General features: G+C 42.2%; 1 protein-coding gene across 2 annotated transcripts in view; it reads right to left on the bottom strand.

Moving 5' to 3' along the window:
* Positions 1 to 13076, bottom strand: part of LSM14A (LSM14A mRNA processing body assembly factor) — a 35073-nt gene extending 21997 nt beyond the window's left edge. Inside the window, exons 1-4 of one of the 2 annotated variants that reach the window (XM_063141377.1) lie at positions 12431 to 13076; positions 3752 to 3915; positions 2942 to 3074; positions 597 to 716 (exon numbers count right to left, since the gene is read on the bottom strand). In XM_063141377.1, the coding sequence (XP_062997447.1) occupies positions 597 to 716; positions 2942 to 3074; positions 3752 to 3915; positions 12431 to 12551 (538 nt within the window). In that variant the 5' untranslated portion in view covers positions 12552 to 13076. The remainder of the gene's footprint in view (positions 1 to 596; positions 717 to 2941; positions 3075 to 3751; positions 3916 to 12430) is intronic. The other variant, XM_063141376.1, reaches the window with a different exon arrangement.
* Between the last annotated feature and the right edge of the window lie 11846 nt (positions 13077 to 24922).

The raw sequence follows: 24922 nt of genomic DNA, 5'->3' as shown, positions 1-24922 counted from the left end.
AAGTCTGTTTTTTTTAAAAAAAAATCTAATATGGTGTTTTGTTTCTTTTATCTTTGTATCACTTTATCTTTCATTGTTCATCATTCCAGAATCTGTTTAGATGTGAAACAGTATATAAATGCTGTAAACAAATAAAAATAATAAAATAAATAGAATATGGTCAGTCTTATTTGACTGGAAGAATAGGCATTGTTCAACTCAGAGTACAAACTCTCAGTGGTAAAAGACACAAGGCTAATTCAGCATAAAGCACTTTGGCTATTGTGTTACCTATATAACAGTTTGTGTGACTGATTTAACCATCACCCCTGAAAACTCTGAAGAAGCAGAAAAAATAAAATACAAGGCATACTTGATCTTAAAAAGTCTATCCTAGTGCTTTACTCAATAGCCTTTAAGATGGGGTTTTGATTTTACTGGGCAGCCCATTAAAACTACGTTTCGAATAAACATAAAATGGTGATCCACCACTACTGACAACTTCCACGGGGTGCAAATTCACCAAACACATGTAACAATGGTATTTAATTGAACAAAATACCCTAAATCCATGTGTAGTTAAAGTAATCAAGAATCTGATACCACCAGCCTTTTACCTTGTGAGAGCTGCGTTTTTAGTGACCTTGCATCTGCTGTAAAAGTGGAACCAACTGCACTGCTTTGGGACAGACTAGCATTGGCTGAAGTTTCTGTTCCAAAGGATGTCAGCGAACTTCCTGCATGAAGACAGACAAAACATGTCAAGCCCCACCTTTAGCTACCCTTGTGCTCACTTCAATGAACTTTCAACCTGTCAAATTGTTCAGGTTTCTTTGATTCAAGCAGCCCTAACAGTTATACTAGGGTGCTGAGAATTCTCCACTAGTGACCAACTAGCCACTGCTTGGAAATAGTTTCCAGTACTCCTTAGGAGAAGCTGCAATTGTTGATGCTGTTAGTGCTGGTAATGAAAGTCAACATAGCCCTAGTGAGATTAAGGGGGCAATTCGCTTACCATTTAAATGGCAGATACACATAACTTTTAGTCACCCGTAAACTGCTAGTGAATAGCCCTTTCTTGGCACACCAGCAACGAAACAAATGGGAGTAATCAAGTGTAAGTAACTGGTGTGACTAATAAAAAATGAACATTTATCTTAAAGCAGTCAAAGGAACAGCAAAAGCACCAAGCAGCTAATTATGTGAGCATGTCTGCACAATTTTTAGAACTAAAGAGGGAGGTGTTTCACTGCCAACAGAAATCTGAAGATTTTGAAGAGGCGAGATTTCTCGAATAAGTTACTGCATATAAATACAAACACACCCATACAAGGCATACATTCAAACCTCATTCTGGTGCCTGATTTTGCCATTCTAATAGGCTGAACCACATCTCAAACACTGGGGAACTATTCCAGCTTATCTGGTAAGGAAACTGCTGTTGAGAGGCTTGGAATACTTTTCCAAATTCAAGTTCTCTCCCCCCACCCCACTCCGCCCTCCACCTTCATCAAGAATGTATGGACTTGTGACCAAAACTTTAGAAGCATGAACTGAAATCTGTTTACTAGCCACCATCTCCAAAACTGCAGTTTTATATACAAATGATATTAACAAACTAGCTGTAGCAGTTCGGCGTGTACTTTTGCTGATTTTTAAATATCAGTTGTTTTTACTACTCGTTGAAGAGCCAGTAACATTTCCTTTTTCTATTCTTATGGAAACACTGCAAGATGGGGCACAATGTAATTGTTCAGATGTTCTGTGCTGGCAAACATCCAGCTAGTAAAAGCACTGGGCTTGTGCTGTTCCTCTTGAACAATGGAATTAGAAAGTAATATTTGATCAATATATTTTAACGTGACATATATGTCCAGACAGAATTGTGCCCAGAAAGAAAAGGGGGGGAAGTTCTGTCACATTTTGTGAACCGCCCAGAGAGCTTCGGATGTTGGGCGGTATAAAAATGTAATAAATAAATAAATAAATAAATAAACATCACCAGGGACAGACCATTTTTAAATATTTGGTAACTTCCTGATGATGCAATCTGGATTACCTTTTCCATAGTAATGGCATACATAAAAAACCACACTCTTAGTAGGTTGATGTTATTTCATAACGTCTGACTAGATCAACTTTACAGACTGGAGCCTGGGGCTGAGGCACAGGAAACATGTGGATTTGGCTCTGCTGCATGGCAAATGTCTTATGACTCGCATCCATGGGACCAGTATTTTCTATGCACACTAGTATGAGCAAAACAGAATGTCTGCAATGCAAACCTGATTCCACTATTTACAAATGTGGAAAAGTGAACACAAAACATATCATATTATCAATTTGCCCACCCAATTAGTAGAGCTGATATACTCTTATTTCTCCTGTTATCTTTTTACCCAAGATGTTTTTAGCACTCCAAACCAAATGCTTAGATAAATGTTTTTTATGGCACTATTTTGGCCTCTGCTCTCCTAAACTGCAACATCTGGGCAGAACAACATCAACCAAACCACGCTGCACACCTGAACTCAGAGATCTGTCCCAGTGCAGAGGAGATCCCCATATCGTCATTATAAAACGAGGCAGATTTCAAGCATCCATAAGAACTGTCTGAAAGTTTGATCATGTCCAAAAGATCAGCCAAAACATTTAGCAAAAATGATGTCAAATATGGAACACTGAAAAAATACTTCATCAGGAATCTGTCCTGCACAACTATTCAAAGAAAATAGGAGTTGCATACACTATCCACCAAGGAGACGCTATTGGGGGTGGGTGCTGAACTTGGCCTTCTCGCATACTCTCTCTTTCATGGGATCACCCCAGCTAAATGGATCTCACAGAGGATGCGAACAAATAATGTATTTTAATCTATGGGATGGGAACAGGATGAATCTGCAATTGTTTCTTAACATTTAGTGGCTTGTCAAGAAAAAAAGAGTTTAAAATGCAAACATACCAACGCCAACAGCACCAAACTGCTGGCCCACTAATGGACTTGGACTAAACTGACTGTAGGCTGGCATTCTGCCAAAGGGACCATACGAGCCCACAGACTGGAATGAAGAAGTAGAAGATGATCCTAGAGAGGACTAAAGAAAACCACATTCATGAAAGACTCAATCAAGACCAACATCACGAAATAGGCAAAATTATGCTGTATACTAAATGTTAACAATAAAAACATAGAAGACTCTGAGAACTCCTGTTATCAGGATTACATTAGCATCAAATTTACAGCATATATAAATACATAATAAGCATTTACAGATATTGGGAATGCAAAATTGCAAGTGTGTGTACAACTAACTGAAATGTTTTTATTGGATCATGGTGATTTACATATGAAACTGGGGAATCGTGGACTCAAGAGAACTCTGAACAGGATTACTGAATACCAAATCTTGCTACAGCAATCACTTATATTACTTGGGCTCTTTAAAGATTCTATTGATATAAAAGGACAAAGCTATGAGTGAAAATTTGAAAGCTAGTAAAGTTCATCTGGTCCAGAAGCACCCCCTCAACTACATGGGTTAGATTAAAAGAGCACAGGCTATCATGGCAATGAACTAGTTCATATACATTCTGTTATTAATAAGGTACCTCTGAAAAACCTTTTGAAGACACAATGAACTTTGCCTTATCCGAATTCTATAAAACAAGGTGAGAATATCTAAACTGTGTACTTTCAAATATATGTACGTAAACATTGGCGACATTACGTATCCAGATAGAGCTTAAAGCTAGGTCTGCTAGAGGACTGTACCTGAACAATAGCTGGATCCTGTGGCAGAGAACACTGTGGCTTAGGTGGTTCACAAACAGTTAAATCCTTAATATCACTGCCACGGAATATAATGTATTCAAATACTTCATCACGAGGTGGTATAGGCCTATCGGTTGGTCTATCTTCTGTCCCAAAAGAACGAACTGCAGAAGAAACACACATTGCATTATATATTGTCCAATATTTTTGTACTATAGTTATGTGCAGAAAATTCAGAAACATGGGATCAGTAAGCTTATGGTCTAACTAACCACAGGACAACATGCCTTAACCATTAGTTCCTCAAAACTGAGACCTTCTAAAGACAAAACCTTTAAAAAATAGAAGCAAATATAGTTATGTCAATTTGAGCCAATTGTCAGCAAGTCACTTTTCTTTCTTTTCACTTTTCTTTTATTTCAACTTTCTAAAATCCTTCTAAGGCAGTTCACATCATACCAAAACAAACTATCGTATAAAAGTCATTTAAAAAATCAGAGTCTGTACCAAAACAATAAGCACGCGTTAATTATAAGCATTTTAAAACAGAGTATTACAACAGCAACAGTTGAAAACAATCCAGAACACTTAAAATATTAGTTAAAAACATCTTGAAATAAGTGCCTCAAGGCCCATTTAAAACCACAGTGGGTTCAAAACAAGCTTTTACAAAAGCAGATGGTCTGCAGGCTCCCTGCCTGATCACTGGAAAGTAATTCTTACTTGACACAAGCTACCATGCCAGTTGCTATTTTTAACCTACTCTTAAATAATAAAAGGCAGAATGAGTAGAAGCGACACAGGACGGCAGGTCTGGGTAGAGCTTTGAGGACCTGAAAAAAAGTCCCCTCCCCCATGGAATATTTTTTGGGCTTTTTTCTAAAAAATTAAACAATTTGAAATCTTTTCTTTTAAAGGACAAATAAAATGTCAAAGACAATGAGTTTGTTAGCCTGCTAACTCTATTGCAGCAAATAGTTAGTGATCATGTTTAAATTGTGGTTATGTGGCCACAATGGTAAGGAATGTTTCACATGACATGCTAAGACATAAAGTTTAGCTCAAAATGCTTAACCACCATGGCTTGGTGTGTGTTCTGAACAGGGTTAGTGTGTTCATATATTGTAACTCCAAAATGATTTATAAAAACTATGCAATAGGAAGACTAGAATTGTACAATTTCTGAAAATTCAGAAGCTGAGGGGAAACTGGTTCATTCATCCTTTCTGTAAGGGTAGTCATTTCTTCCATTCCTTATTAAAATGACTGATTTAATGTATCTTTTATTGAGAAAGTAGGACTCAAATGAGGAAGGATGGGAATTCGACCATGAATCCTGCAGTTTTTGAAGGGAATTTGTCACTGAGTCCATCCAGGGAGGTTACTTATTTGGATGCTCCTAAAGTTAAATCAAGTAACACTCGGAAATTGTTGTCTTTTGAGAATTGACAATGTGTTAATAGAAGTATATCCAACACAGAAAGTCTTCTGACACATTCAGCCCAAAGGCCCAATTAGAACCATCAACAGAGTCACTAAAATTATTGTCTTGGAATATCTCTGGGTGGGGGGAACAAGCTGAAAGATCAGGGCTTTTTACAGTATCTGTCCCACTTTCATATATTTCGTTTACAAGAAAACGGGTCTCAAAATATATTGAGTTACAAGGCTTTCAAGTATTCTCGGTACCTGCTAGGACGAATTAAAAGAAAGGGAGTAGTAGGGGTGGTTTTGCCTTTGCGGTGTCCACCAGTCTGAATGTTGAGATCCAGGAACTGGAAAGTCACTCACCTTCCTTGCAGGTTATTCAGTTGACCAACTCGAAGGAAGTTAGACTTTTGTGTATAAATGTGTACATTCCCCCAAGAGGATCTAAACATTGTCTTTCTAATACTTGGGACACTTTAGAGTTCCTTTTGGAAACTGCCTATCAACAGTTTCCCTTACGCCCAATTATTGTCACAAAAGCTTGCTTTAACAATGGAGGTTATAGCATATCTGCCAGACAGGAAATCTAGGGAAAAGACTATAAACAATGCTGGCATTTGTTTATTTAAGTTACTGTATAAGTTTACAATGATCTTAACTAATGGTATTGGCCTAGATGAATCTTCAGGAAATTTTACATACTGCTCTTTAAAACGGGATCGGGGTGGGGGGAAGAGTCATAGATTACTTCTTGTTAAACCCTTTAAGTGCTTTCTATGTAAAGAAGTTTTTGCTTGGAGCACAGCCAGTGAGTGACCATCAGCCTCTGCTCTTGGAAGTAGTAGGGTTCCAAGAGATTAAGAAGGGAATGTGGCAAGATCCCCACTACGTCCAGTATGGGAAGCGCAGTTTGAGATGGGACTCTAATTTGCAGCTAAAGTTAGCAGATAGTGAACATATGCTGACATTAAGAACTAGACTTCTTGGAGCAGATTCACACAACCTTCTTCCCACGTATCATGTCATGGTGAAGCATTTAGGCTCAACTACCCTGCCTTCTAAGTCAAGACACCATCTGGAGGGCTGGTTTGATTGGGAGTGTAGAAAAGCAAGAAGTTATCTCTGCACCCTGAGGAGACAGGCTCATGTTGGAGCCCTTAATCCCTTGCTGAGCAAATTGACGGTGTAGCGCCACTTATATAGGAAACTGTTAAAAGCAAAAGCAAACCACTTCTTACACTCAGTTATGGGCATATATTGAATGGGCTGCAATTACCTCGGACTCTACAAAATTCTGGCAGTTGGTATCTTGCGAACTAAAGGAAACAAAATATGGCTTGGACATCATGCCTAAGACATGGGAAACACATTTTGAGCAAGCTTTTAGTTTTGAGGCTGGCATAGCCCCAGATATAAATTTGTTGTATCTTTTATTGATAGACCCTCCAGAACAGCCTTCCCCAAATCAGTGCCCTCCGGGGTTTTTGGACTTCAATTCCAACCAGCCCCAGACAGCATGGCCAATGGTTAGGAATGCTGCATGTTGTAATCCAAAACATCTGAAAGGCAGCAGGTTGGAGAAGGCTGCCAGATAAAGTGACCTAATTTAGCATGTATTTTATTTGTATTTAGTAAACAAAACCAAAAAAGTACATTGTGTTATCCCCCCCATACATTCCAAGTATTTGATCTGAAATATTTGACGAAAAAGTTAAAGTACACTTAATGTGATTTAAATGTTATATTATGTGGAATTTTTATTGGAATACTTGTAAAAATGTAAATAGCATTCAGTTCTCTTACACTGTATAAGTTTACTAGCTGATATACATGACGTTGCTCGGGCCCCCTAAGATATATATCTGCAAAGTAATCATCTTAAAGTAATAGGCCGATGCTAGGCCTGTGAGTTAACTTTTAAACAAAATAAATTGCCCAAGGCATGCTGGGAGTTGTAGGCATAAGCTGAGGCTAGAATGGAATGGTGGTTAGGGTTAGTAGCAGCTGGAGAAACTCAGGTAGAAAGAGAACAAAGACAGTTAGTGAGAAGTCAGGGAAGTGAGAGCTGAGCTAGTTTTTGAGAAATAGTGACATAGTTTGCAAACTCATGCTTTATTTAAAATCAGCCACACTACATGCCAGTACTACCCCTCAGAGCGGGGCATAACTGGGGACAGATGAGCGTATGCATCCTCATGAGGCAACTCACAAGTCAGATGGTGGGTGGCTCTACTTAAAATGAATTAATTAAATCTTTGGAACCTATAAAGAGCAAGTCTGCAAATTTGATGTTCAGATTAGCAAAGTAACTATTCAAGCTTGTTATACTTTTGAGTCATAGGTTTTAAACGAGTACAGGGTTTAAAACGCTGTATTTCTGCCATTTCGCAATAGATCTGATTGAAATTTGGTCAGGTATGTTTGTCTAACAGATATGGTTCTTAATATTTCAGGCACCTTGGACAAATCTTTTAGATCTTATAAACATTTAGAAGCTTTCTATTTATCCAGCTTAACTTTTCAGGCCTGCTCATGCCTGTATAATGAAAAAGGTAAGCTGCCATCTATACCGTGGCATTTTTAAAATATTTGACCACAGGTCAGTTGACAATATTTTACAAGTCAAGTGACCACCATGCCAACCAATAACGTAGAAATTTTGTTGTGAGGGAAACAGAGCATTAAGGTAGCTTATATAAAGGAAACCCTAAGAAGTGGGAAATGCAAAAAAACGAAGAGAGGCTATACATGTACAGAGAATAGGAGAAATGCAAAACTGATATATCATAGAAGGAAAGGAAAGGAACCTCTCGTGCAAGCACTGAGTCATTGCTGACTCTTGGAGGGACGCCAGCTTTCGCTGACGTTTTCTTGGCAGGCCTTATAGCGGGGTGGTTTGCCGTTGCCTTCCCCGGCCGTTATTACCTTTTCCCCAGCTAACTGGGTACTCATTTTACCGACCTCGGGAGGATGGAAGGCTGAGTCGACCTGAGCCGGCTGCCTGAAACCAGCTTCCACTGGGATCGAACTCAGGCCGTGGGGAGAGTTTCGGCTGCAGAAACTGCTGCTTTACCGCTCTGCGCCACACGAGGCTATCATAGAACAGACGACAAATAGCAGCATGCTGAACAGATCCATATTCATAAAGCAGAAATAAAAGCTGTACTGTGATGGTTTATTGGAGGTGCCATCATACCTCAGTGACAGAACACTTGCTTTTCATGCAGGAGGCTCCAGGTTCAGTCCCTGGTATCTCCAATTAAGACCATCTTGGGCAGTCGTCTCTCTCCATCCCTAAGGCACTGGAGAGCTGTAGCCAATTGGGACTAGACATACTGAGCTAGACAGATCAATAGTCTGGCTCAGTATAAGGCAGCTTGGGATGTGCAGTTGGGGGAGGCAATATGAAACACCACTTAGACAAAAAGGGACAACAACAAATGTAAGAGAGAGAAACAAAGAAAGAGTTCAACTAGGAGACTATTAACAAAAATACTTTTTGTGAGGAGAAAATGTTAGTATATAGCCATCAAACTTAAGTCTTAATGAACGCATTGGGAGTTACTCTTGAGTAATCATGCAAAACTTTGCAGATTTAATCTCAATGCGATTCGATCCAGAGGCAGAGTTACAATAATGCAAACAAAACAAGGCCTTCAGCATGGATATGTTTAAAGAGAATGAAGTGAACAGGAGCACAGTAAATGGGGATGTAGTATGCGATTATGACATTCAGGCTTTCCTGTTTATGTGCCTCATAAACACATAAAGCGGAAAAGTATAGTGTATAATGAGATACAGGTCAAAAAGGAAAACAAGGAAAAAGTTGGTAGACCAAGTAAGATACACATATAATAAAATGTTGTGGAGCTCATAGTTTGAACTGTCTGATGTGAAAATACCCATGCAGCTCCATTCTATGCATATTTATAACTGTATTCAGTCAGACTTAGTCCAAGTTAAGTGTGCATAGGACTGAAGCCTTAATGGCTGATGGACAAATTATCTATGTTTTTTGAGTTTTTAGAAGAGCTTTGGAATTAAGCTTCTGTTATAAGAATCTAATAACCCTTAAGCTAGCAAACATACCTTCCATTTCCAATTTCTGCAAAAACATATTTAAAAGTTCAAAGTGAACAAATAAATGCCAGTAGGTTTCTTTTGGGTGGGGGATGGGGGTTGCAGCCCAACATATTTGGTGGGCACCAGGTTGGGGAAAGCTTCTCCATGGCCTGAGGCAGAGGTCTCTCTCAGCACTGTCTACCTGAAGATCCTTAGAGTAACTAGATATGGGTGGGACTGAGCTTGGGAACATGAATTCTATCATTACAATGTGGTCCATAAAATTTGTTCTCAGTTTAGATATATTTAGATCAACTGAGAGTTTAGGTAACAAACAAGATAGCTTCTGACTTCACTTTAGAAATGAAAATAAAAATTAAATAATTTAAATTAAATTAAACACGAATATGGCAAAGTTAAAATGTATATAAATAAATAATAATAATAATAATAATCAGACCATCGGTCCATCTAGTTTAGGTCTTCTTTCCCCAAGGTGGTTTCCGCCAAATATTTTGGATTATAACTCACAGTGTTCCTGACAGGGGCTGAAGGGAGTTGAAATACAAAACATCTGGAGGGCACCACTTTGGGGAAGGCTGGTCTACACCGACTGACAGCAGCCCTTCAAGAAGGAAGCGGTATGAGCATAGAGAAGTGACAAAAAAGGTACGAATGCAGAAAAACTAATTTAAATAGAGGAAGAAATAAAAACATTATTTAATATAGATAAAATTGGGAAGAGGGAAAAGCAGAACAAAAGTGAATTTTCAGCATATTATGAAAAAGTGTACAAAAACCTGATAAATGAAAAACAATAAAAACATGCATGAATTATATTGATTTCAGCAGGCAAAATGGATGAGATGCAATGAGCACAATTAAGATGGATTCAAGGAAGAAATGAAATAATTAAACCATTTCACCCATAATGGAGGAAAGAAACAAAGTCAAGGATGTTTGCTACTGAGCACAAGTGATGCACAATGTACAAGTGCAATCTACAACTCTTCAAATATTCATGGGCTATCAGAAACAACTAGTAAATTTAAAGAATGAAAAGTATTGTTTCATGTGATTCTAAACACAGTTTTAGAATTGCTCCCCCAATTTGAAAGAGTCTGAAGTGAAATCAAGTTAAGGGAAACTTTACTAAAATTAAGAGCATAAAGTATAAAAGCAAAGAATGTATATAGCATGCAAATGTAATTATGTTTTTTCTCAAATACTATGGACCTGTTCAGAAAACATGCTAATCCATGGTTCTGTTGTTAACCCTTTTGCAGCAAATGGTTAGTTAGTGTGTTTAAAACATGGTTATGCAGCCACCATGGTTAGGAATAGTTCACATGACACTCTAAGCCATAGTGTTTAGCTCAAAATGGTTAACCACCGTGACTTAGTGAGTTGTCCGAACAGGGTCTGTGTAACAAATGTTAACCTCTCATAAAACATTTTGTACAGAGCAACTAATTAATAAACATTGAACAACAATATTCAATGCAAAACCAGGCATTTTAATAGACCAAAAGATGAAGTGAACTGGAACAGGAGTAGGAATAAAATACAATCCATGAATGTATTTCAAGGCTCTGAAACTTGTATATAAGCGGCACAGCTTCACACAAAATCAGGTCCAAGAGCAACAGCAGTCAAGACTGCCCCCGCACCCCCATTCCCTCTTCTCTAGCAGTTAGGAGAGTTCCTAGATCAGAAAGGATTTGCTTCCCCTTGTTTTGCCCCCTCTCTGCAAAACCAATGCGGACCAATCTCTTGATTGTCCGTTCCCAATTTTCTCCTGAATGATTTTAATGTCCTCACTGTTTAAAATAAGCTTCACAATAAGTAAAAAAGGGTGTTTTCAAAGGAAGAATGACCAACTCACAACTTGCACTCCACAACGGTAGGGCCATGGCTAGACCAGGCCTATATCTGGGGATTGTCCCGGGATCATCCCTGTGCATCCAAATGACACACAGGGGATCCCGGGAGCAGGGAAGACCCCTCCATTTGCCTGGGATAATCCTTAGGTCTAGCTAAGGCCTTAGAAATCAAGCAAACTGATCCCAGACATGTTAGGTCTGGTCCATACATACAACCTAACAAAGTGATCAATGTTCTGAGGTGACTGAATAGACACTTCAGAGTGCGGCTAGAGACATATCACCCCAATTCCTTTATTCTAATAGCAGACTTTGCAGCAGCTGAGAAGAGACTGCAACAGCTCAGAGATGCACAAACATCCCGGCAAGCCCTTACGCCCAGGGCCAGACAATGTGGGCCCTACTTAAAGGTGTCTTTGGCTTACAACTCCTGTCTAGTCAGAGATTATGGGAATAGCAGTCCTATCCGGAGGGCATGAGCTTGCCTCCACCACTGCTCGTTTAATGGGAGATCTTTAAGGGACTCCATGGAGCATCTCCCTTATGAGGGAAAGTTACATCAACCGGGATTGTTTAGCTTGGAAAAAAGGAGGCTAAGGGGAGACATGATAGAGGTGTACAAAATTAATCGTGGTATGGAGAATGTGGATAGGGAGACATTTTTCTCCCTCTCAAAATACCAGAACCCTGTGGGGTCATCCCATGAAGCTGATTTGGTGGGAGATTTCAGGACAGATAAAAAGAAGTACTTCTTCACACAGCGCATACTTAAATTATGGAACTCACTACCACAGGATGTAGTGATGGCCACCAATCTGGATGGCTTCAAAAGGGGGCTGGATAAATGCCTGGAGGCGAAGGCTATCAACGGCTACTAGCCCTGATGGTTGTGTGCCATCTCCAGTATTCGAGGCAATAAGCCTGTGTGCACCAGTTGCTGGGGAACATGGGTGGGAGGGTGCTGTTGCACCATGTCCTGCTCGTGGTTCCCTGGCCGGTGGCTGGTAGGCCACTGTGTGAACAGAGTGCTGGACTAGATGGACCCAGCAGGACTCTTCTGATGTTCTATGACAACTTTGCCCCCCACCCCAATACAGACAGGCGTGGGGTCTCCTCTCCGCCCCCCGCTAGCCCTACCTGGGTGGGGCGGGAGGGGGGCTGGCGAGAGGCGGACGGCAGCCCCCGCCCCCGAACTCCGCGCAGGTTTTGCCCGCGGTAGGAAGAGGTGCGCGGCCCCCCCCCCGCTCCGGCCTTTCTCTCTCCACAGGGGCCCCCAACCCACCGGCCCGCCCCCCGCCTCACTCACCCTTGGCGAGCGCCACAGTGGAGTTCTCGGTGTCGATGGTGTAGAGGATGCCCTCATAGCGGATCTCGGCCTTGGAGATGAGGCTGATCTTGCTGCCGATGTACGGCGTCCCGCCGCTCATGGCGCCGGCGAGGCGAGAGCCGTCCCGCTCCTCCTGACGTGGAGGCCTGGCTCGCCGCGAGGCCTCTTCACGCCCCCTCTTGCCTGGGGCTTCGGGCGGGGCGTTCCCCTCACGCCACGCCGCCTCTCGCGCGGGCCCGGGCAGACGCGCTGCTTCGCCCCCCCTCACACAGGCCTTTATCGCTACAACCGTCCCGACGCTCCCAACATGGCCGCCGTCGTCCGCTTCGCTCGCCGCCGCCACGAAATGGATGCTGGGAACAAGAGCCCCAAATCTCGCGAGAACACAGGCTCAATGGCCGCTTCGCTCCCCGCCGGCGCTCGCCTCTCTCCGCTTCGAAATGGATGCCGGGAACAAGAGGCGCAGTTCTCGCGAGAGCTAGGAAGGAACGCAGGGAGGCCGGGAAGAGCAGGGAGGCCTTGCGCGTTTACTTACGAGTCAGCTGCATTGAACTGAGTGGCCGAGTGGGTGGAAGGGAGGGAGGCAGTAAACGCGCGCGGGGGCTCCGGCAGCCTTGCACAGCCTGGTACCACCGTGTCCAGATATTGTGGGACACAGCTCCATCACACCAGTGATATAATGCACTCTCGCCACGCCTGGCGTGCGGTTTCGCAGCACCATAGTCACATGACGCTGTGCCTGTCTTGCAGTCGCCACGCCTCTTCCCCAGCCTTTGCGGCAGGTTCTTGCTATTTACTGTATAATCTGTACAGCACCATGTACATTGATGGTGCTATATAAATAAATAATAATAATAATAATAATTTTCCTAGAACGGGGAAAGTCCGGATTATTTTGCCCAAGTGAATTTAAGGCACCCTGAAGCCTCCCTGTAGTGTAGTGTCGTCCTCTTGTTTTTTTTCCTTTGCTGGGGGCATGTGCTGTAAGGTAGGGTGACCCTATGAAAAGGAGGACAGGGCTCCTGTATCTTTAACAGTTGCATAGAAAAGGGAATTTCAGTGGGTGCCATTTGTATGCATGTCCACCTGGTGAAATCTCCTCTTCATCACAACAGTTAAAGCTGCAGGAGCTATACTGCAGCTATACTGTGACAAGATTTGAAAGAGGGCAGGGCACCTGCAGCATTAACTGTTGTGATGAAGAGGAAATTTCACCAGGTTTTCCATATATACAAATGATACCTGCTGAAATTCCCTTTTCAATACAACTGTTAAAGATACAGGAGCCCTCTCCTCCTTTTCATATGGTCACCTTATGTAAGGGAGAGCTTGCTGATGAAAGGGGAGGATGGGGCAGTTCTCCTCCACCACGCCTGAGTCGGTGTGACATACTTTTGCTGCTCCAACCCTGCCCTCCTCCTTGCCCACAGCTCCCTTATTTAAAAACAACAACAACAGATGAAACTTGGGACCCTGAGAGCTTTTAAATAGGGATTTGGGTATGCCACGCTTGGTCCCTTGATTTTTTAAGGGTTTAAAATCCCCCCCCCCTTAAGCCATTGTTCTGATAGTCCACCAACGCGAAATTCCACCTGTTTGCATGTGTGGAGGATTGGTTTTCCTTTACTTTGATAATGTTGGAAAATGTGTAAAATGTGACTTCTGAAAGTTTCAGGCTTGCAACACAAAGTGCAAGGTTGGAATGAGGGTGAGATAGTGCATCTTGTTGACTACTCAGACAAATGGGTAGGAATAAAACCGTTATATCTCCATGTAGGTTGCTCCTATGAAAAGATTGTTAATGACTTTTTTGTAGCAAATTTTCTGCTCTTTAATTTTGTATCGAGATATCTTTTCTGTGAGATTACAAATAATAGAGTTATTGTACAAAAACTGGATTTTGGCCGCCATTTTCCAAGATGGCGGCTGTTACGATGATTTTCCAAGATGCCCCTATATCTCATTTTAATCTACATGGTCAAAAATGCTACCATACCAAATTTCACACTTGTATCAAAATGTGCACAATTTTTTTGCTAAGCCGCTCTACTAATAGAACTTACTCTGAGGTAAATGTGCAAAGGATTGCAGCCAGGAAGGAAGGTTGGCAAGAATTGCAGCCAGGAAGGAAGAGAAGAGGAGGGGGGTTACAGATGAAGGCATTGCAGAACTACAATAGCAGGATTCTGTGGGATAACGATATGTAAAGACTATAATAAGTACAATAATGATTAGTGTTCCTGAACATATATAGAGTGCCTCTTCTGTTGTAAGGCATAACTGGATTTCAGTCCCAGTCAAATGATCATAACACAACTAACCCGGTTTTCCATGGGAAAACTCTGTACATCATCACAGATGTTTATTATTAAATTTGATTTAAAAAAAATCTATAACAAAAACAGTGCTTATTCTGGAGCAACTGTGTTCAGCATTGGGGCAACAGAAGGAAATCCTATTTCACTCATGCTAGAATGAAATGATAAGTTAGCAGCTTAACTGTGGCTTAGTCTTAGTGTGTTGTCTGAGCAGGTCCACCATGCCTATCTGAGGAGCTGAGGAGAGAGCTAGGCACTCAGCCATTCTCTGCAAGGCAGAGGAAAAGACTGAGGGAGCGTCTCCTCTCATGGTGGGAAATCTGTCAATCTGTTATGCCTGCCTTCTCATAGAGGAGAGGATCAACCCATTCCTGTCAGCTCCACCCTCCACTGACCGAGAAAAGAGCTTTGCTCATAAGCTCATGGCAGCTGTGCCATCCAACACAGAAAGGAAAATCATAACTGACCCTTTGAGGCACTATTCCATCTGGAAGTGGTGGTGGTGGGGCTCCATTCTTGCCTTCCTAAAGATGCTTCCCCCATCCTGTATTACAAAAATGGAATACTACAAGCACCACGGGGCCTGCATCATTCAGAAGGCGGATGGCTGAGATGGGACAGACATACCCCAAGGGGAGCTTGAGGCTGAAATGCTGAGGAAGGAAACAAAAAAAAACAACCCAATTCTGTAGACTTGAAATATGGCTTGTAGTTATTGGCTGAAGAGTAAACACAGTTCCCTGTCAGATCAAACTAGTACCTGATGATGCAGATAGGAGTGCCTACTATCAGCTTTGGCTGATACGCCAGCTGCGCCCCTTCTTAGAGTCAGAAGACTTAAAGACAGTAGTGCACGCACTGGTAACCTCAAGGCTTGACTTCTGCAATGCGCTCTACATAGGGCTACCATTGTACCTAGTTCGGAAACTTCAACTAGTTCAAAATATGGCAGCCAGGTTGGTCACCGGTACACCTAGGGGTGACCACATTACACCAACATTAAAATCACTCCACTGGCTGCCAATTAGTTTCCGGGCAAAGTACAAAGTGTTGGTCATCACCTTTAAAGCCCTAAATGGTTTGGGTCCAGGTTACCTGCGGGATTGCCTTCTCCCATATAGTCCTCCCCGCACACTCAGGTCCTCTGGGGTGAACTTACTTCAGTCAGCTAAAACTAGGCTGACATCAGTTTCCCAGAGGACCTTTTCTTCTGTCACCCCCGGATTGTGGAATGGCCTGCCGGAGGAGATTCGTAAAATTAACACTGTGTGATTTTAAGGCAGCTTTAAAGACTAGCCTTTTCCAGCAGGCCTATCCAGATCAATGTTAAATCATGATTTTTTAAGATGTATTGATTCCTGTTCTAATGTTGTTCCCCGCCTCGATCCAAAGGGAGAGGCGGGTAAGAAATAAATTTTTATTATTATTATTATTATTATTATTATTATTATTATTATTATTATTATGTCACACCTAAGTTCAGAACACCTGACTAGGTACACCCCAACCAAAGGGGATCACATGGGTGGCACGTCCATTGTTGTCTGCTTTTGTTTTTAAGGGATAGTTAAGTGGAGAAAGATACGATAGGGATGGACGCTGCTGTCAATTTTGTTTTCTCTGTATCTCATTTCCCCATTATTAAGTTTAGTTCATCTAGAACTTTAGGAATTTCTCCAGTCTTATGTTTGATTTGTCCTGAGGTTTGAGATTTATTTTTTTAAAAAAAAAAATTGCATGAAAATTCATAAGCATTTTTGTGAAAATTTCTCCTATGCATGTACTTTGGAATGCATTTTTGCCTAATATATGCATTATTTTTGCAACCGGTTTCCAAATATAATATACATTTAGGCATTGTTTCTTCTAAGGTTTTTGTATATGTTTTTTGATTGGAGAACACCATTGCAACATTCAGAAAAGTGCAGATTTCAAAAGATAACCGAGTTTCTGTGACGCATAGTGCAAAATGAGGCATTAAAATGTGAACTGAACGAATTTCTCCCCCATTTCAAAGCTCCTTGTCTGCAGAAAATATCAGGTGTAATCCATGATTTACTGGTGGTGGTGGTGGTTGGAACTGAACTCAGCTGACCTTTTGGGGTTTTTAAAATATAGAAAATAATTTCTCCGCTCTTCTGCTGTTTCAGAAAGAAAGAAACTCTGCACATGCCCAGACATCCTGAGAGTGATAGTATCTGTTGGGTATGCGCTGTGCACCTGTCCAAAAACATTGGGAGGGCACATTGTACCTACGCTTTTGTGTTTGTGTTGGCAGGAAAGAAGCAAAAACTCTCTGCACGTGCCCAGAAACTGTAGGGATATGTTTTACCTTAGTGTTGGAGGTGGGGAGGATGCCCTCAAACCTTGCTCTGAAACCTTGGGGTAGGTTTGTATTCAATTTGCTGTGGGAAGTGCACTTTGCACATGCCCCGTGGCCTTCTCATTCATAGCTTGGAGTAAGGAGAGGCCCAGGAGGAGGCAGAACAACAGAAGGTCAAGTAACTGTGTGCCCTGAAACCTTTGGAACTTTAAAGCGTATTAGCATTGCTGGGGTTTGGAAATAGCTGCCATTGCTATCACTGCATTTAAAGTCATGAGGTGCAGCTATAGGAAAGTATACTCAGAGTTCTCATAATTTGCTTATGAAGTAAAAAATGATTGAAATTGAAAATGTTTTTAAAAGCCTACACAAGCAGACCCACTGGAATCAACAGGATTTAACAGTGCATACTTGATTTTAAGATAGTACATTAACTTACTTAAATAATTGCAATATTATTTTTTTAAAAAGATGTGGGAATTTCTACTGCTTTTGCTTGGTATTTCTCAGTCTTTTTTTGTTACAAGTTTTTAGGAAGTTTTGTTCTAGGGATGGACAGTTAATCTTTATCTCACTGGGATGGTCTGTTTTTTGAGGTCAAGCTTGTCTGTCTCATTTCTGCATGAGTGTGCAATTTAAAAAAAGAGATGTACTGAAAGTCATGCACATTTTTCATAATGTTTATGTGCATTTGTAAATATACACATTTTTGCACACTTGCATACATTGACTTAGTTTTGCAGAACACATTGCAAGCTCAGAAATGTATGGATTTCCAACCACTAACTCTCTTCCAGGAGGTGTGAATTGGGTTAATCCATTAAAAACAAAAACAAAAACCCAGCCCTCAGGGGACTTCCTCACACATAGCAAATTGTGTACAGATGAAAATATTTTATGTGAGTATCTGCTGCCATCTAGCTTTTTGTGGTCACGCTGCTAACTGTTCTTGAAAGACATGGCTTTGTGTAAGATCAGCGTTTCCAGGAGAATATACAATGGCCATTATTGTGGAAGCATCCTCCTGCCCTTAATTGTATGCTCCTTTCTTTAGATTGGTCCACTGGAGTTATTTCAAAAAAACAGCAGCCCACCTTCACCCCCACGCACAACTCAAAACATGCAGTGCCTTTGGCTCTGGGTCTGTGGAATTAATGCTCTGGGGATGTTTCCTCTGGTAGCCCTCTTAGGGAAGAGGTAAGCCACTGCTGCAGCTGTGCTACTGTTGCTGAAATAAAGCACCAGAGACATACATAAGCAAAGATGACAGATCCTTTACAATCCAAATGTCAACAGTGGGGAGAGGCAGGGGAATATGGGATGAGGATGTGCAAATGCATGCTTTGTTGCAGTTGGAGAGGCAAGCTCGCTCTCTCTCTCTCTCTCTCTCTCTCTCTCTCTCTCTCTCTCTCTCTCTCTCTCTCTCTCTCATCTCTTTTGTTTCCCTGTTGTTGTTGTTGTTTTAAATCAAGTGCAATCCTTTGCTTACCTATTTAGAACCACATCCCACCGGGTAAATTTGGGCTCCAGGTATTTGAGCAAAGCATTGCAGCCCCAGTCAGTGTTAATATATTCAATCTGCACAAATCTCTGTATGAATAAAAATAGTTCTTAAGGAGAAAAGCATGTTCCTGTGGTTTTTAGACTATGCACTCCTAGGATGCAGCAGGTGCCATCTTTTGAGGAGACACTTCCGCCTATGATGAAGAAAAGGGCAAAGTAGTTGTGGCACGAATTGTGAGATTGCAAGCTGCTATTTGCAGCTTTGAGAGAGGGAGAAATCAGGGCAGAACACAGGCTGCTATGGCCCTTATTACCCCAACTTGTGACTCTGACTTTATTTTTTTCAGCCTGAGGGCCAAATTCAATTCCGGTCAAGCTCTTGGGTGCTGCATTCTGGTTGGTGAAGTCAAAGGTAAAAGGGGTGGGGCCAAAATACAAGCATATTTTGGTTTACAACTCTTATGGCCAGTAACTGTCTCTGGAGAGGCCACCTCTCCACCGTGCCTGGGTCCATCTCCAGCTGAGAGCCCACTCCCTCCTGCTACCAACTGTCTCTGCAGAGGCCACCAGTGAGGGAGGAAGCAGCAGCCAGGCACCTCTCCACCGTGCCTGGGTCCAGCTCCAGCTGAGAGCCCCCTCCCTCCTGCTGTCATCTGTAACTGCTGAACTTTGCAACTAAGATTGTAGTGCCTGAATTTGCTTTCCTTTCCCCCCTCCTCCTCCTCCTCCCTCCCAATCCCCTTTCCTTTTGTGTCATGTCTTTTAGATTGTAAGCCTGTGGGCAGGGACTGTCAAGAAATACTTTTGTAAGCCGCCGTGAGAGCCTTTTTTGGCTGAATGGCGGCATAAAAATCCTTAAATAAATAAATAAACTCTAGAAGAGGCAGTTCAGCCTCTTTGAATGAGGGGGGAAAGGAACAGTACAAAAGCCAGGAATCGAAATGACCAGTGGTCACGAGCAAGGTCGGTGTGAGATGTTTTGCTGCCTGAGGTGAAGTACAAGACGGCGCCTCCTTCCATTCCATGTACAAAAGCCATCTGGATGGTCAGCTCAATCATTCTTTGAGACTGGCGATATTCTACCACATCTGAAGGCAGCAGGTGAGGTTAGGGGGTGGGGATTCCCACACTAGAGGCATTCAAGAGGCAGCTGGACAACCATCTGTCAGGGATGCTTTAGGGTGGATTCCTGCATTGAGCAGGGGGTTGGACTCGATGGCCTTGTAGGCCCCTTCCAACTCTACTATGATTCTATGACTCGGCTGTGTCGCCCACCCTGACCTCCAGCACCTTGCTGAGACCTGCCTGCCTCTGCCTGAGATGACTGCCCCACTCAGCCTAACAGTAGGGACATGGAAAAGAGGTTGGGCCTGGAGAATGGTGTGTGGGATATCAATAACAGCTCTTCTCATTAAATTCTGCATTCATTTAGATTGAAAATTCTGTTTGCATTTCCCTCCACATGCTCAAAGTGCATCCTCTGCATTGACATGGAGCCCATGGACATCTCGCCTACAAACGTGCAAGATCGTTGAATCCAATGCTGGCTCCTTCTCTCCCCTTCTACCTGGGCTGGGAAAGTCATGGACTGCCAGATTCCAAGTTCCGTCATCCCTGACCATTGATCATGCTGCTGGGGCTGATGGGAGTTAGAGTCCAACAAGCCACAACTTCCCCATCCCTGCAAGAGCCTGGAAGCTAGACTACATGTTCAAGATGCAAAGGGCCAGAAGAGACTCCCTGAAATACCTGTGAGCCTCTTGTGGGTTTCAGTTGTAAGGTGCTTTGATAGCCAGTTTTGGCTGGAAGGCAGGCAGGGTAAGCCCAGCTTCAGGAGCGGGAATTGAAGCAAGTCAGGAAGTGGTATTAGAGTTATGTTTGTAAATTATAGCTTTGTACCAGTTACACGTCTCAGCGTGTAACTGGTACAAAGCAACTGCTATAGAAAGAAACCCACCCAACCACCCACACGGCTTCTTCAAAGGCAAACAGCACCATCCCAGGATGCTTAACTCTGTCTACACCTGCCGCTTTTCGGTTGCAAATCCCTTCCAATTGCTTACCCTCATCCACCATGGGATTCCAACCACATTTGCAAATCCACTTGTGTGTGAGTGTGTGTGTGTGATAGAGAGAGATAAAATAAAACTGCAGTTTATTTTATTTCTTTCTATACTGCCCAATAGCTGAAGCTCTCTGCAGACGTGTGTAGTCATGCATTTGCAGTTCCACACCTCCCCAGAATATATAACCAACACAGAATCAAAAGTTGTGCTATGAGGCTGAAGTTGATTCCTAGCAGTATTGCGGAGGAAGCCTGAATAAGTCATTGAAGCTTAGATGCCCCTGAACACCCCCGCTCAAAAAAAGGTTTGCACTATCCCATCTCTGAGACGCACAAGCATTACTTCCTGTTAAAGGTGTTGTGTGTTTGCAGCACACGTCAACACAGGGGCATCGAATCTCAGGCCTGTGGCCCAAATCAGCCCTACCCGGGTCCCTCCAGGGTTCCCCAGATGGCCACACTCCTCCTGGCTCCACCCCCTTTCCCCCAACAGCCAACTGTTTGGTGCTTTCCAGCCTTTTGCACCATTTTCTCTCTATTTTAAAAGGGTGAAATGCTTAATTACTGGCAGTAATGTTGCATAAATTATGCTAATCTGAGTGCATTGAAGTCCAATATCGAAACACTCGCAAAAAATCACAGGCAAGGGGTTGGGCTCCAAATGTTTATTCTCGAGAATAAGGTGACCTCCTGGTGCTCACGCTGCTAAATCAGAGTCACACGGCGCTGAGGCAAGACAACAGCTTATATACTTCCATGCAGTGGTTAGAAGGAGAATTGCAGCTGAGATTACTCAGCCGCCATTGCCATGTGCTCTGCTTCCTTGTTCCCAGGTGTGCTTTGCGCCTGTAGCCCCTCCCCTATTGGTGATGTGGCTAGGGGGCAGTCCTAAGGACTTGGCTGAGTTTAACTGGTCAGTGTCATTTGAAACTGACCTATGGTGTTAAAGTGCACTTAAGCAAGTTAGGTGGCGCTGGAGCTGTGGGAAGGAAAACAGAGTGCGGAGCCGGCGGGGGAGGAAATGGACACCCCAGATGAATTTACACAACAGTAATAGCTTTAAGCTAAAATACACTGGAATTTTGGGTACTTTTTGTATTTTATCCCTGCCCCCTTTTACATTCAGCCCCACCTACCTCTGGAATTCGACCTATGAGCTGAAAGAAGTTTAAGACTCCTGCTTTAACATCCCAGGTCACGCTTACAAATAAAGAACTAGGGATTTTCCAGCCCAAATTAAGCTTTGGACCACTTCAAATGAAAGACTCATATACCAGGACATTAATCTACGAGATTGTCCCAATGTTGTAGTTGTGCTAAAAAACTAGCAAAGGCAGTATGTGTGTGTGCAATTTACATTTGTATGTTACAGGGATATTTAAACACACTATCTTTGGGATGTTTAGACAGAAACCTGACTGGGCAATGCTGGGAGGTCCCCCCCCCCCCGTCTAAGCAATACATAGGTTTGCACCTTAAATTATTTAATCTGGAGAATGGTCTGAATGCTTGGAGTGTGGCTTGGAGTTGTCTTTTCAGTAGTTAAAATGCACATTTCCTCCATTGCAGGAAGCTTCCCTTAAGGGGAGAAGAAGGCAATTCCTCATTTGCAAACTCCCATCATTCCCAGCCTGTGTGTGATCCATCACATCTGGAGAGCAACAGGTTGGGGAAGAGTGCTTTAGTGTGCAATAGATTGCTATAGATCTATTTATATGGAATATGGAATGAAGCATATGTAATACACTACATTGCACGAACAGGCAGCTATGAGAGTCAGTTGAAAGAGGCTATAAGCAAATAAGTCTAAATAACTCCAGAGAGGCCACTGCCCAGATATCTGGAAGCACCATAGGCATTATTTCACTGATATACAAAACAGGGCAGCACGCTTACTAACAGGGACTGGCCGACGAGACCACATTACGCCAGTCCTTTTCCAGCTTCATTGGCTGCCAGTCCAGGTCCGGGCCCGATTCAAAGTGCTGGTATTAACATTTAAAGCCCTAAACAACTTGGGGCAAGGTTATCTGAAGGAATGCCTCCTCCCATATGTACCTGCCCGGAACCTAAGGTCATCCTCAGGGGTCCTTCTCCGTGAGCCCCTGCCAAAGGAAGTGAGGCAGGTGGCTACCAGGAGGAGCAGGGCCTTCTCTGCTGTGGCACCCCAGCTGTGGAATGAGCTCCCTAAGGAGGTTCGCTTGGCACCTACATTATATGCTTTTAGACGCCAGGTGAAGACCTTTTTATTCTCCCAACATTTTAACAATCTATAAATACATTTTAACATGGTGTTTTAAATTTGTAATTTTGCATTGCTGCTGTTTTTATCTGGTTGAGCTTTTATATTGTATTTTATATTATGGTTTTATACTGTTGTTTTATACTTTGAATGGTTTTAATTTTTGTGAACCGCCCAGAGAGCTCCGGCTATTGGGCGGTATAGAAATGTAATAAATAAATAAATAAAATAAATATTTAGGATCTAGGAAATTATAACTGAAAAGAAAGGAAATGTATATGAAAGTTTATTTGTGCCTTCTTCCAGGGAAGCAGACCAGCCTGTCTTTTCATGATCAATGTGTATGGCTGTTGGGTGTCCTGAGTACAGAAGGCATCCCAACTCAAGGTTGGTGCTTTTTAAACTTCAAAATCAGCAAGGTAGAGGTTTAGGGTTTTCAGCCCCCGCTCCTGCTGCTGGTGTGGGCTGCTGAAGAACGCTTGAGGCCAGCAACGCTGCCTGCCTGGGCCCCTCTTCCTTGAGAAGGCTTCTAATGCGTGGTCAAGTCTTTGAAGAAATGCTTATGTGGGTTTAGCGCAGGTGACGGAGAAGTTTAAGTCAGTCTGATTAAAAGTATTTGGGCTTTTGCTTCTGTGAAGCTTGTTAGGCAAGCTATTTGCCTTGTATTTCAGATCTCTAAGGCCATTTCTACACCAGCCCGAAAATGCCAGGAAGAAAGAGGGATAGAATGGGTTTTCCCAGGGATAAGTACTCCCTGGGAAAATCCGATTCTTTCCGTGGTCTCGGGATTGTCCTGAGACCGCAGGAGGTGTGGCCACCTGTCCTGGCTTATTTCCTCCTCCCCACGAGTAGCAGGGATCAGTAGAGGGAAGGAACTGGGCTGGGAGGAATCAGGGTGGAGGAGACCGGGGTTGGGCCTTTTTGTTTTTTTTAAAAAAAACCCTCACTTTTTGTTGGAGCGCACGTGCGCTCAGCTCCTTAAAAAAAAGTTTTTTACATTTAAAACTCTTCCCACTAAATTATGCATATGCCTTCCTACCACAAACCCACATTGATCTACTCCTATGTATTCTGATAAAAATTTATTTAGCCGTTTGGCCATAATAGATGTGAAAATTTTTGCATCCTGATTTATTAACGAAATAGGTCTATAAGAGTCGGGATTAGTCAAATCTTTATCTGGTTTTGGGATCAGAATTATCACTGAATGTTCCCATGATTCAGGTATCTTCTCTCCTGATAATATCCTATTATAAAGTTCCATTAATTTTGGAGCTAAATAATCTTTGAAGACCTTATAATATTCCGGACCCAAACCATCTGCTCCCGGTGATTTACCAACTTTTAACTTATCAATAACCTCTTCAACTTCTCTTTGACTTATTACTGACTCCATTAACTCCTTATATTCTAATTTTATTCCCTTCTTTATAAACCTTCCAATATACTCCTCCACCTTTTCTTGTTGAATGTCTTTGACCTTATACAATTCCTGATAAAATTCCTGAAAAATTTTTAATTTAGTTTTCATTGCATAACAATAATTCCCTCGGCTATCTTTCAATGTTTCTATCCCATTCCTCCCTTTTTCTTTTTGTGTGAGCTTGGCAAGCAACCTCGAGTTCTTATTACTGTTTTCAAAGTATTCCCTTTTCATATACATTAAATTCTTTTGAACCTCCTCTATATTTAAATTTTCTAATTGTTTCTTCTTAGCTTGTATTTCCACTAATTTATATTTATCTTTAACTCGCCAATAACTTTCCTCCAAGTTTTTAATTTCTATCTCTAACTTTTCCTGCTCTACACGTTGTTGTCTTTTTAAACTACATGTTTCTCTAATACAGATTCCTCTTACTACAGCCTTCATGGTGTCCCAAATGACTGATCCAGCTGTTCCTCCTTTTTCATTAATTTCCCATGACTCCGACAATTCGTTCCGAATTTTCTCTACTACTTTATTATATTTCAATATCCTTGTGTTCAGTTTCCATCTATATGCCTCTTTATAATCTTTCTT

Source organism: Elgaria multicarinata, chromosome 14, assembly GCF_023053635.1.
Source record: "Elgaria multicarinata webbii isolate HBS135686 ecotype San Diego chromosome 14, rElgMul1.1.pri, whole genome shotgun sequence".
Lineage (NCBI taxonomy): Eukaryota > Metazoa > Chordata > Lepidosauria > Squamata > Anguidae > Elgaria > Elgaria multicarinata.
This window is presented reverse-complemented; position numbering and strand designations above follow the sequence as displayed.